Source organism: Hemicordylus capensis, chromosome 2 (assembly GCF_027244095.1).
Source record: "Hemicordylus capensis ecotype Gifberg chromosome 2, rHemCap1.1.pri, whole genome shotgun sequence".
In the NCBI taxonomy this organism is placed as follows: Eukaryota; Metazoa; Chordata; class Lepidosauria; order Squamata; family Cordylidae; genus Hemicordylus; species Hemicordylus capensis.
The window spans coordinates 103,918,401-103,930,672 of NC_069658.1; the positions used below are offsets into that span (position 1 = coordinate 103,918,401).

Here is a 12,272-nt window from a genome sequence, read left to right on the forward strand (position 1 = left end):
TAAAATAAAATAAAATAAAATAAAATAAGTAGAACAATATTGGCATCCATCCTTAAAAGTCCTTTAAAGTGATTCTTTGGATTTATAAGATTATGGAAAAGAGCCTTAATGAAAGATGCAATCAGGTAGGGATGTGTGAACAGGTTCCAGTCCGAACCTGTTTGAAGTCAGTCTGGTTCAGTTTGATGGCTTGATGTCAAGCCGAATCCCAGTTTGGCTCAACATCGGACCGACCCCCCCTCCTCTGGCTGTTTGGGGGGGTTCACAAATATCTTTTAAAATTCTTTTTACTCACCCCCTCTAGGGGCTTGTCTGAGGCCACAGGGGGGTCTGAAGATGTTCCCCTTCCCCCCGCCAGCCTTCCTTATGTATAAAAGCACTCGGTTCAGGCAATATTTGGCCCTTTCCGAGCCTTGCCCCCATTGTGGCGGCCATTGTGGAAGCTGTCGCACATGCGCAATGGGCTCTGCAAGGATTATGACTCAGGCCATGCAGGGGCCCATTGTGCATGTGTGGCGGCCTCCAAAATGGCCAATGTAATGAGGGCAAGGCCTGGAAAAGGCCAAAGATCACCCGAACTGGGTGCTTTTATACATAAGGAAGGCTGGCGGGGTAGGGGGAACATGTGCAGGACCCCCCAGAAGCCTAGGAGAAGCCCCTGGAGGGGGTAAGTAAAAAAATTGTGAACCCCCCTAGCTGAACCAAACCAGCGGGGAGGGGTTCAAGAGGGGCAAAACCAAACTGGCCCGGTCCAGTTCAAGGCTGGATCACAAAATATACAATGTGATGGTAACTATCATTAAGTTATGGGCTATAATGTTGAACTATTTCTGACTACTAGGATTACCCACTCTTACAGCAGTGTAAATGAGTGAGACCAATCACAGCAGACTTTTCTCCCACCATAGCTCATCTGCTTTACATGCAAAAGATCCCAGGTTCTGTGCCTCGCATCTCCAGGCAGGGCTGGGAAAGACCTTTCCTTGCCTGAACGCTTAGAGAAGCTGCTGCCAGTTTAGACAATACTGAGATAAATGGACCAATGATGTGACTCGATATAAGGCAGCTTCCTACATTCTGTCCCCTACCAGCAAGCAGGTCTGATTCCGATGATTCCTTACATATTGTTCAATCCAGGGTTGAAGCAAAACAGAGTGGAGCACTTTGTCCTGTGCACAAACTGAGATTCAGGCATCTGCACAAACAACCTTAATTTCAATTTGAGCCCATGATTCAGATTACATCCTCACCACAAGCACCCTAGAATTCAGGCTGATACAGATGGTAAGCCTAGATGGGGGATGGCGGGGGGGAGGAAGCAGGCAGCCATATGCCAAAAGCTTCTGTGAATTAGTCCTCAGACAGAAAACATGGCCAAGCACTTTCCTTTTGCCTCGTAATCCCCATCTGAAATCTGCCACAGCAGTTCTGCTTGTCATGCTGGATACATTATCATAATTATTTGAATTTCCCTGTAGCTGAGACTACAGTCTCTGTTTCCCTGTCATGTGATAAGGTAACAGCCACCACGATGCTGGTGGTGGTAGCAGAAGCAGCACTAGTTCTAATCATTATCATTATTGGAAGTAATTATTTTATTTACAAGTAAATGAAGTTTGCATCCCACAAGTGTAAATAGAAGTACTTTGCTACACCTGGAAGCCATCCATCTCCCAAACTGAAGTCTGAAGAGACAACAGGACCCCCATAGTCCAATATTCTACCCCATGTGTATCTTCATTACTTTTTGGGCAAAAAGTAGATTATGTTATGAGGTAAGCCTCATACTCCAGTTTTGACAGTTTGGTGTAAACATGTAAATTGTTTAGACTTTTCTAGTAATTAATTTGTTCAAGTAATTCAGACTATCTGTGGATCATATTTCCAGCTTTCTAAGGTGGCTTGGAAGGTAGTACTTTTAAAAGGGGAGTAGGTCCCCCTCCCCAGCCCAGTTTTAGATAGTGGCTTACAAGTGTTTCCCATTCACACATTTTTCTTTTAGTAATCACCATGGTTTGGACAATGTGTATTTTGAGTTTTCTTGGTGACTTAGAATCACTGGAACCATTTTGGGATGCGTTGTGTGTCCCCATATTAAGGGAGAGGTATATAAATGTTCCTTAGTAATTAGACATCTTGAACAATAAGTGTCATGGACTTAATGGGATATACCTCACTGGAAAGTTGACTAACTGTTTTCAGTGCTCCATGAGTGAGTGAGTCAGTCAGTGAATTAGTGAAGTGAAGGAGTCTTTATATTTGAAATAAAATTTATAACCTCCTTCACACAAACTGTGGCTCATGGTAGTCTGAAACCACTAAAACTATCACAGACAAAAATCCAATATACAAAACAAAATCCTATTAAACAATGAATTATAATAGCTGCCATTATTTTCCATTTACCTTCTAAACTACCACCCCCTACAATTAACAAAACGTAACCAAAGGCTTGCTGAAGCAGAAATGTGTTACCCTGTCTTCTAAAAAAATATGTAATAGTGTACTGTGGCGGACCTCTCTTTGGAGGGAGTCGCACTGTTTGGGATGAACAATAGCAAGGGCTCAATTCCAGACCTACACAGTCGACTTCTTGGGTTGATAGAACATGATGCAAGGGCTCACCAGCCTACTTTTACACTCATGGAGAATTCCAGCAACTATTCCGAACTTTCTAGAACCTTCCTTTTGATCCTGTCTATTCAAAAAGCTAAGCTATAAAGGCTACTAGGATTTACAAGCATCATGGGATGATTCTGCCTTCCTGATCAAGGCAGAAGACTGTAATTCAAAAGTTTAACTCTTACTTGTAGCAGCTGATATCAGTGCATCTGAAAAGTTCAACTAACTCAGCTCCACTGCTGGCTCAGTAGCAGGAGTACATTTCAATGACCTCCCCCTTCCCTAGAATGTGCTCTGTGCCACCCGAGAATATGTCATTGAGAGTCATGCAGCCCTCGGGAACATATTTCTTGGTGGCACAGAGGGCTTCTTTGGTAAGGGGAGGTAATTGAAACCTGCCCTACACACACACACACACACACACACACACACACACACACACACACACATCCCAGTTCAGCGTTAGTCTGGAACCCTTCAGAAACACTGGTGCTATGCCAGTGTTTTGCCTGTTGCACTGGTGCTTCATTAGTCTGGATGTTATTTCCACAGCTGACTGAGTCAATAAGACAAATTATAAGATCGTTCACACCTCTGTTGCCAGATTTGGCTTTTTTAAAGCCAAATTTTGGGTTACGGCCCATTTGACTCATGAGTATACCCCTGAGGTTCTGGCCACCCACACAACCATTGTACTGTGGTGGGCTGGCAGGGAGGCAGACTCCAATCTGTGTCCCTGCACATGACTGCCCTCACCTTAAGAGCAATGCCACTCAGGTGGGACACAAGTGATGGCATGGCAAGCGGCAGAGCTGGAGAAGGAAGTCCTCTGGCATCCCTCAATGCACCATGCCAGGAGCACAGTGCATTGTGGGATTTCCCCATTGCCAGGCACTCCTGCCACCCAGCTCTGTGGCTGAAGGCTGCTCGCACCCTTCTACCTCACTATTAGACCGGGTATACAATCTGGGCTGCCCCAGCGCAGAGCTCTGGGATCAGGACTGATTCCAGTGCTCCACATGAACAGCCCTAGCCAGGTAGGGCTGTGCAAGTCCAGGTAGGGCTGTTTGTGGGAAAAACCTTTATATCTTGATGTAACTCATTTTTTAGAACACATAAGGTATTCTGTGCTCCCATATTGTGGGCTACGCAGCCATACTGTGGGCACGGGAGGAGCATGCGATGCGTACAGCCAGAGACATTTGGAAAGTATTTACTGAATAGGCACACCTTACATGGGTTTTACATGGGAAAGCAGTTGTCTAGCTCCCCAAAGCTGACTGGCAGCATTAAAAGTGCCCCAGGCTGTGTGCAGATCACGGCTGTGTAGAATTCTAATCTTAACTGTATCAGCTCTTCAGTTCCAAATCCACGCTGCAACTTCTCAGGTTTGGAACCATTTTATCATTCTCACATTGCTCCCTTGTCCTTTGCTATTCTCTTCTCCATGCACACAACATACACCCAGTTAAAAATGCCTCAGGTTCTGGGAACAGCAGTGATCTATGTTAAAGAGCGGTGAGCTGCTTTTCTTCCTCTCCAGACATCTGTGGGGGTAAAAGCAGAGTGCAATGCAGAGCAGTTTCAAAGGATTGATCTGTGAAGCAGGAAGCAAGCTCTTTACCATCTCTAGACATTCCTAGGGCAAGACACTTCTGCAGTCGGCAGTGTTGGCAACGATTTCTGTTGGTTCTGTCAATTAAACAGTTTCTCTGCCTTGGGCAGGAGTATGAGGCATTGTTCTGTTGACTCCTCCTAAAGAATCCCTAGTGAGAGAAAAGAGAGAAAGCTAGATCACTCTATGCAGAAGGGAACCTAGCACCATCAATGCAATGAAAATAGCTCACATTCTGCTGCCGCTTTTGAAAAAGAGCTTTGCCAGCTAAAGCCAGAAAAACAACGGACATCTTCATGCAATGTGGAGTATGAAGAAAGTGAGAGTTTCTTCATACACCAGTCTGAACAACTAGTGTGATATAAGAGTAAGCTCTGAATCAGGGAGACCTGTCTTGGAAGGTCACATGAAGTTCACTGTGGCCCAGCCACTCTCTGTCACCGTAACCCACTATACATGGGTATCAGGGCTAAAATGGGGCTAACAGCAATGTATGCTTGGAGAAACAGCAGGATATATGTGTCATGCAGTGTAGGGGAAATGGGGCAGGGTTTGATTGAAGTCAGGGTTTGATTGAAGTAATGTAGGGTTTAATTGAAGTCAGGAGGACCCAATCCCAGCCTAGCAGAGTGCCACTTCTCAGCCTTGCAGTCCATAAAGTGCTCTCTACTCCTGCAGAGCAGATAGATAGATAGATAGATAGATAGATAGATAGATAGATAGATAGATAGATAGATAGATAGATCCTTTATTACAGTCATCGACCAGATAAACAATCATCATGATCAAACAGTACTAACACATGGATAGCATATATCCAAATAAATTTAGTAAGAAGACTGTATGTGGCCTGAGATCATGGAGGACTTGTAGAAACTCTGAACTAGTTCCCACTGTGATACACTATAATGGAAGTTGGCATTTTGTCCCCAGTCTCACCATACAACAGTTGCAGCAGAAGGGATTAGGTTAATTGATCTGATACTTTAAAACTGGTTCAGAAGCAATAGTGTTAAACCTGCTTGAAGTGGAAGAGCTTCTCCTTATCTTCATGAGCTGTCTACATGCAGCAGAGCTGAGGGGGATCATCTGCTCACAAGGCACACACAAGGGTAACCATTAATGCTAATCACATCTAAACAGGACTGAGCCTTGGAGCACTGCTGGATAGCCTGGAGATGAAGACAAGGAACTCCTTTGCTGCTCAAAGCCCTGCTTGCTCTGATCGTCTTTTTAGCAGGTTTTTAACTATCAGATCAATCAGGCTAATCCAGCACTGGGACCATAATAAAGAGATGTAGATTTTCCAGCCTAGTATCGCAACAAAACAGTGTCACAATGGGGGTTGTTTCAATTACAATAATGAAACTATCTGAAAGCTGAAACTGGCAAGATATGAATTTTAAGGGGGGAGATATAGGCAGGGCATGTTTTGCACACAAGGGCATACTTTATATTTCACCCAGAAACATATCAGCAGCCAGTGCAGTTCTTTTAACACCAGTTTTATGTGGTCCCTTCATGTTGTCCCACAGACCAATCTGGCTGCTGCATTCTGTACCAATTGTAGTTTCCAGACAATATCCAAAGGCAGCCCCACATAGAGTGCATTACAGTAGTCAAGCCCAGAGGTCAACAGCATATGTACCACTGTTTTAAGGTCATTCATCTCTAAAAAAGGACATAGCTGAAGTATCAGCCAAAGCTGATAAAAAGCGCTTCTGGCACTGCCTCAACCTGAGAAACCGGGGGGAGCTTTGGGTCCAGGAGCACTCCCAAGCTACGTACCTGATCTTTCAGGGGGAGTGTAACCCCATCCAGAACAGGCAGATCTAAATCATCTTTTGGGTCTCAGACCCCCACAATAAGTACCTCCATCTTATTCAGATTCAACTTCAGTTTGTTATCCCTCATCCAGCCAATTGCAGCTTCCAGGCAGGCATTTAGGGAAGATATACCATTTCCTGATGATGTCGACATGGAAAAGTAGTTCTGGGTGTCATCAGCATATTGATAACACCCAGCACCAAACCTCCTGAGGGTCTCTCCCAGTGGTTTCATGTAGATGTTAAAGAGCACTGGAGACTGTATGGAGCCTTGTGGAACTCCATACTTTAGTTCTCGCTTAGCAAAACAACAGTCTCCAAGCGACATCGTCTGGAATCTACAAGAGAGGTAGGAGCGGAACCACTGTAAAACAGTGCAACCCAATCCTACCTCCCTCAGGTGGTCTAGAAGGATACCATGGTTGATGGTATCAGAAGCTGCAGAAAGATCCAAAAGGATCAGCAGAGTCACACTCCCTCTGTCGATTGCCAGTTGTAAATCATCCTTCAGGCCAGCCAAGGCAGTCCCAACCCCATAGCCCACATAAAAGCTAGTTTGAAATGGGTCTAGATAATCGGCATCATCCAAAATTATCTAGAGCTGAGAGGCCACCACCCACTCAGTCACCTTGCCCGATCATGGAAGATTAGAAATAGGTCTGTAATTAGCTAACTCTAAGGGATCTAGTGCAGCTTTCTTCAAAAGTTGTCTAATAAGAGCCTCCTTAAGACAAGGAGGCATCCTGCCCTCCCTCAGAGAAGCATTTATAATATTTGCCAGACCCTCTCTGATAATATAATTATCAGATGAGACAAGCCAAGTTGGGCAAGGGTCAAGAGAACAGGTTGTAGGACGCACAGACTGAAGCAGTTTGTCTACATCCTCAGGAGTCACATACTGAAAATGATCCAATCTAATCTCATAAGAGGGGTTGCTGGACACCTCCACAGTAGACTCTGCATTAACTGTGGAATCCAACTTGGTGCGAATAAGAGAAAATTTATCTGCAAAAAAGTCATTAAAAATGTCACAGCTAGTAACCAATGGTTCCAAGTTTAAATTCAGGGGAAGGGGGTACAAACTAGCCCCCTCACAACCCTAGACATCTCAGCCAGACATGAATTTGCGGAAGCAATGTGGAAGCATAGTCCCACAGAAAGATATCAGTGGAGAATCTTGAAACACTTAATTGTGTAATTAAGTCTCCACACTAAATTTTATCTAAGTTATACTGAAATCCTTTTTGATACTCTGACATGTATGATCCTCTCCCAAAAGATTGCCAATAGAACTTTCTCTACATATTTTTATTTATTGGAAGACAGGAAACTTTTAAAAATCAATTTCTATGCTTTTTTCAATGGAGTAATTGAATTCTAATGACTCTTCTTAGAGAATGCCTAGAAAACAGAATGGGCAAAACTTGGTTCCCTACCAGAAGTGCAGAACTGCACATGCCCAACATCTATGTGTTCATTATAAAGTCTGAAAAGTGCTTCTTCTTGTGTAGGGTCTTTTCTGTGGAAACTTGAACCTTGAGAAAACAGTGTTGTGTGGTGAAGTCCTGTGCACATACCGTTGTATGTATGGAATTATTTTCAGACATTATAATGCAAATGTAGATGTAAGGTCCTTGAAATCACACTTTTCCTCTCATGCATTCATACTATGGCTGTATTCACATGTAACACAGAACAGCAGTTGAAAGGGCCAGAGGTTCTGCAAGCGTTACGTCTGAATGCATGCAACTGAGGTCCCACATGGTGACGTACCAGAGGTGATGGCAACGTACATTTTTCTGAACCCTCAGGTTGTAGTGAGTTTCGTTGCCACAACCTGAGGTTTGATGCAGCCTGCATTTTGTCCGAATTCAGAACCGCAGGCTGCATTCCCTGGAACTGGAGTTGAGGGGAAAAGCTCCTCCCTCAGCTCTGGCCATGATTGGTGGTGTGGGCTGTCCTTCATGGAAGAAGGAAGCCTGTTCAGCCAGTTCCCCCTCCTCTCTGCAGTCTCGCTGACTGCAGTCTCGTATTATGTACGAATGGGATCATGTCTGAATTCAGATGGGAGAGTGGGGGGAGGGGAACCATGGGTCCATTGGACCCGTGGTTCAGTGTTATATGAAAATGCAGCCAATTTTTGAAAATGGCTGGTAATTGTGCACAATCATGTTTAAGCCAACATTTACTAGGAGAAAGTGGAAGATGAATGCAACTTTAAAGACAATTTAGAACAGAGAAATTTCCATCCTTGCTTATCCACATTTATGCATGCAGGTATTTCCAAAATTCAACATGGTAACATCTAAAAATAATTTCATTGGTATGTCAGAAAGGCAAGTTATCCAATTTGCTGAGTCATGAAGGCAACTTTGCACAATTCATACAAAGTATTTGTTGTTCCCCCCATCTTTCTGAAGAGGTATAGGATAGCGTATTGTTAAGAACAGAAATACTAGCAGATAAGACAAACTCAAATCTCATACCTTGCAGCCTTCACATGTGATGACTCCATAGTGTATTCCGGAGGACTTGTCACCACAAATTTTGCATGGTATCACTTCAATTTGTGCTGTAAACAAAACAAAGTGCATGGTTAACAATGCATATCTCTTTCTTTCTTGCTCCCTTAATTCTATCTAATGGAAGGGAAAGATGAACAAGACCTTTTGCTGTACAGGTAACACCAGCAACTGAGAAATCACTGTATATTCCCAAATATTTCATTCAATTCTGTTTTATTGTATAAAACAGCATAATATCAAGCGACTTCCATCTCCCTTGAGAGTTTCCTCCACAGATTTCATCCTGAACTTAGCTTACCTGACATTAAGCTTGACGTCTCCTTTTGTTAATTACATCTCATGAAAATCTATTCTTCTTTTCTACAAATTAGTCTCATCTCTTGCGTCTCACTTTCTAATAATTTTCTGAAGTGATCTTGACCTCTCCCACAACCTTGGATAATGTAGTCTGTAAAAACACATCCTTTCAATTGCACTTGACATAGTGCAGTTCATTGTGCACAAATACAAACATTACATTTCTATGATTTCCATGAAACTTCATATGACTGATCAGTAACTTAAAACAAAGAATTGGTTGAGCTCATAAGCATCTGCCAATTTATGTGTCTAAAGAGCAAGGCTGTATGTCTTTGAGAAAGTTGGGAAACTCTATTCTTCCCTTTCCTCCCCCTCCCCCTGAGGACCAATCTAGACAAAACATTAATTGTTTGATTGGAGCATACATATTTGGTTTTAAATAGCAGCCATACATCCAGATCAGGACTGCAGTGGGTTGTGTGTGCCAAGTGCTTTAACTCTTTGCTCCCACTATGATTCTGATCCAGACTGGGGCTCCATGCAGATGCTATTTGCCCCAGGAAGGAAGCTCTGATTGGTACCAAGTCCCTGTTTATACTGCAAGGTGTTTGTGTGAAATTGTCCCCAGGTGAAAAATCAGAACCACATCAGAAAAAAGAGCTAGAAGCTAGCATTTTTTCACATTAACTTTTGATTTTTCCATCTTTTACATGATCACAAAAAATGAAGTATTAAATCCAATTTTAATCAGCCCTAAGACTGTAAGCTAGTCAGACATTCAAATGGATTATGGATTAGAACCTTTGTGTACAGAGAAAGGGCATCTCAAGATGCCATACTTTGCAGTTAAGCACACATGAAAGGTATTAACATGACTGACATGACGGGTGGGCGGGGAGGGGGAAAGCTATACAAAACTTACTTTCCCCCCAGACAAGCATCCCACGTTGGTAGGAAGTGCGGACCATGCTCCCTCATGATCTGTACTGCTGCACACAGTGCAGATCTCCAGAGGCCAAGACGTATCATCCTGGCCTTTATGTATCCCACAGTGCACCACACAAGAAATCTGACCAGCAGTTGATGAGTGGCTATTAGGTATCTGAGGTGTAGTCCCTTCTGGCAACACATGCCAATCAAGCCAAAGAAGTACGGTTTGAAAATATGGTGGTGCTGTGATGCAAAAACATCCTACCTACTGACAGGAGATGTTGACCTTGGGAAGCAAGCTGGAAGCCTGCAACAAAGTCAAGCAGGCTTTCAAGTTGTGCAGCAATGTCTACAGCCATGGAACAACTCTTGGGGCTGCTTCAGGAGAATTGACTTCTACATGCACTCCCAAACCCTGTTGAAGCGTGCATAGATGGGTGATTCAGACGAGCATCCCTCTCACATGATTAAAGAATGTGCCAAGACCGTATTGGTGCATTCACTAGTGATATCAGGGCAGGTGCTTTCTTGTCACATACCTCATGTTCTTGTGTGTGCAGGAAAATGTTCATGGAGGTTGGCATTTCAGCTCAGCCCTAAAATAGAGCTTTATCGCCCTGCTCAGAAAGTCAAGTCTTGCTGTACAGTTCCACCTAGTGGCTCTTGTGAGTACATAATGAACACTATCTCAACCCTATGAGCTAAGGGTCCAGGATGGGCTGAAATATGCAACACAAGACACAGGACTCAGAAAATGTGACTGCTGGAACAGTTCCCAACTTTATAATTAAAGCCAGATGGAAGTACTCAGTGTTGTGCAGAATAAGTGAATCCATATTCATGGCACAACTAATATAAAAGGAAACAAAACCTAAGGACATTCTGTATTTGCTGTTACAAACACAGTTGATCACTTCATCAGTGCCTTGAAATCATCAGTGCCTGTGATGGTTCATGGAACAGGCATCATCACTAGGCTAGAGAAAAGAGATTTAAAGATGTTGGGAACACAGACTCTATGGCGTTCTCCTAGGCACTCCTCTTTTGTTTGAAAGACAGCAGGACAGTTTAAGGACTTGTAACAAAAAACTTGGGTCAATTAATTGTACAGGCCAGAAGAAAAAGAAGCCAGTGTATTCTCAGAAACATCTTGAATTACTGTAATTAACACCCAGTGTACCAGGTTTCCTTTGCAGATTTAATGATTGCCAGCAGCTCCTACACCTTGTTCACATTGCAGCTTTGTTCAACAATCTAGAACTAGGTTTCACTCTTTTTTCCATCCGCCCTTTCTCATCCACACAAACAACTGACAAAAAAGTCGATCCTGTGTCTCTTTGCATGCAGCCTGTACAACGTGGTATCCTTGGATACCAATTGTATCTAAGGAGGCAAATTTCAAGTTTTGACAATCTTCTGAACTAGGTTTTTGGAAAAGATGCAGTTTTTATATTTCACAGAAGGCAAGAAATATGAACATTAGCCACTCGATTGGTGTGAGCGAGATATTGACTCTATTCATTCCTGCTCGTGACTCCCAATGGTCCAAATGAACCCCTCCGTGTGTATGCTGACTGCCTGGAAGAAGAAGCAGGACTGTGGTCCCTAGCTCTGCTCCTGACAGCAGCACATGCTCCAACTCTGCCTTCCTGACCTATGCACATACATTGTCAGGTCTGGAAGTGGGGCCCATGTGTATACTTGCATAGATTCTCACAGTGTCGGGAATGTTGAATGTTTGGTATTCTCAACCAGGAGGAAAGCCTATGTGCATATATACTATGTGTGCATGTGGGCACCACTTCCAGAGTTTATGCTGAATGGACGGAAGTCAAGGAGGCAGGGCCAGCAAGTGTGTCAGAACTGGAGGTGGGGCCATCAGCATTCAGTATGCAAGGTAGACAGTTTAGCTGAACTACCCTATGGTCATCTGGATGTGGACCTCTCTATGTGGAGGATCTTTTTTCAAACTCTCACTGCATAGATGATGCAGTTGATGGTTGCTTTTACCAGTGCAAAACAAACAAACAAACAAACACATTTCTCTAAATCCTAAAGTTAAATTATAAGGGTACTTATATTGTGGCTCTATTATATTTTGTCATATTTTTATTTATTTATTTGATTGATTGATTGATTGATTGATTTCTATACCGCCCTTCCAAAAGTGGCTCAGGGCAGTTTACACAGAGAAATAATAAATAAATAAGTTGGATCCCTGTCCCCAAAGGGCTCACAATCTAATGTACCCTTTTAATGTACCCTTTCCCTCATGTTTGCAGTTATTGAATGGGGATGGAACTGTCCGCACTTAGACTCATACATTCTTTCAAAGCAGGTCTATATGCATAGCGAAGATTCCTTTTCCACACCTCAAAGCTATTAATCCAGAACAAGAGGCTGTGATCTTGTGTATATATCCCTAGGCAACTATCTGGATTCCTGGTTTCAGAC

At 43.2% G+C, this 12,272-nt stretch overlaps 1 protein-coding gene across 6 annotated transcripts in view; it reads right to left on the bottom strand.

The window, feature by feature from the left end:
• The window catches only part of RORB (RAR related orphan receptor B), a 210,942-nt gene that overhangs the window by 58,485 nt on the left and 140,185 nt on the right, over positions 1-12,272 (bottom strand). For 3 of the 6 annotated variants that reach the window (XM_053298312.1, XM_053298311.1, XM_053298309.1), the window contains exons 1-2: positions 8,550-8,657; positions 4,247-4,388 (exon numbers count right to left, since the gene is read on the bottom strand). In XM_053298312.1, the coding sequence (XP_053154287.1) occupies positions 4,247-4,388; positions 8,550-8,657 (250 nt within the window). Of the gene's footprint in view, positions 1-4,246; positions 4,389-8,549; positions 8,658-12,272 lie in introns of those variants that run through there. The other 3 variants (XM_053298310.1, XM_053298314.1, XM_053298313.1) reach the window with 2 other exon arrangements.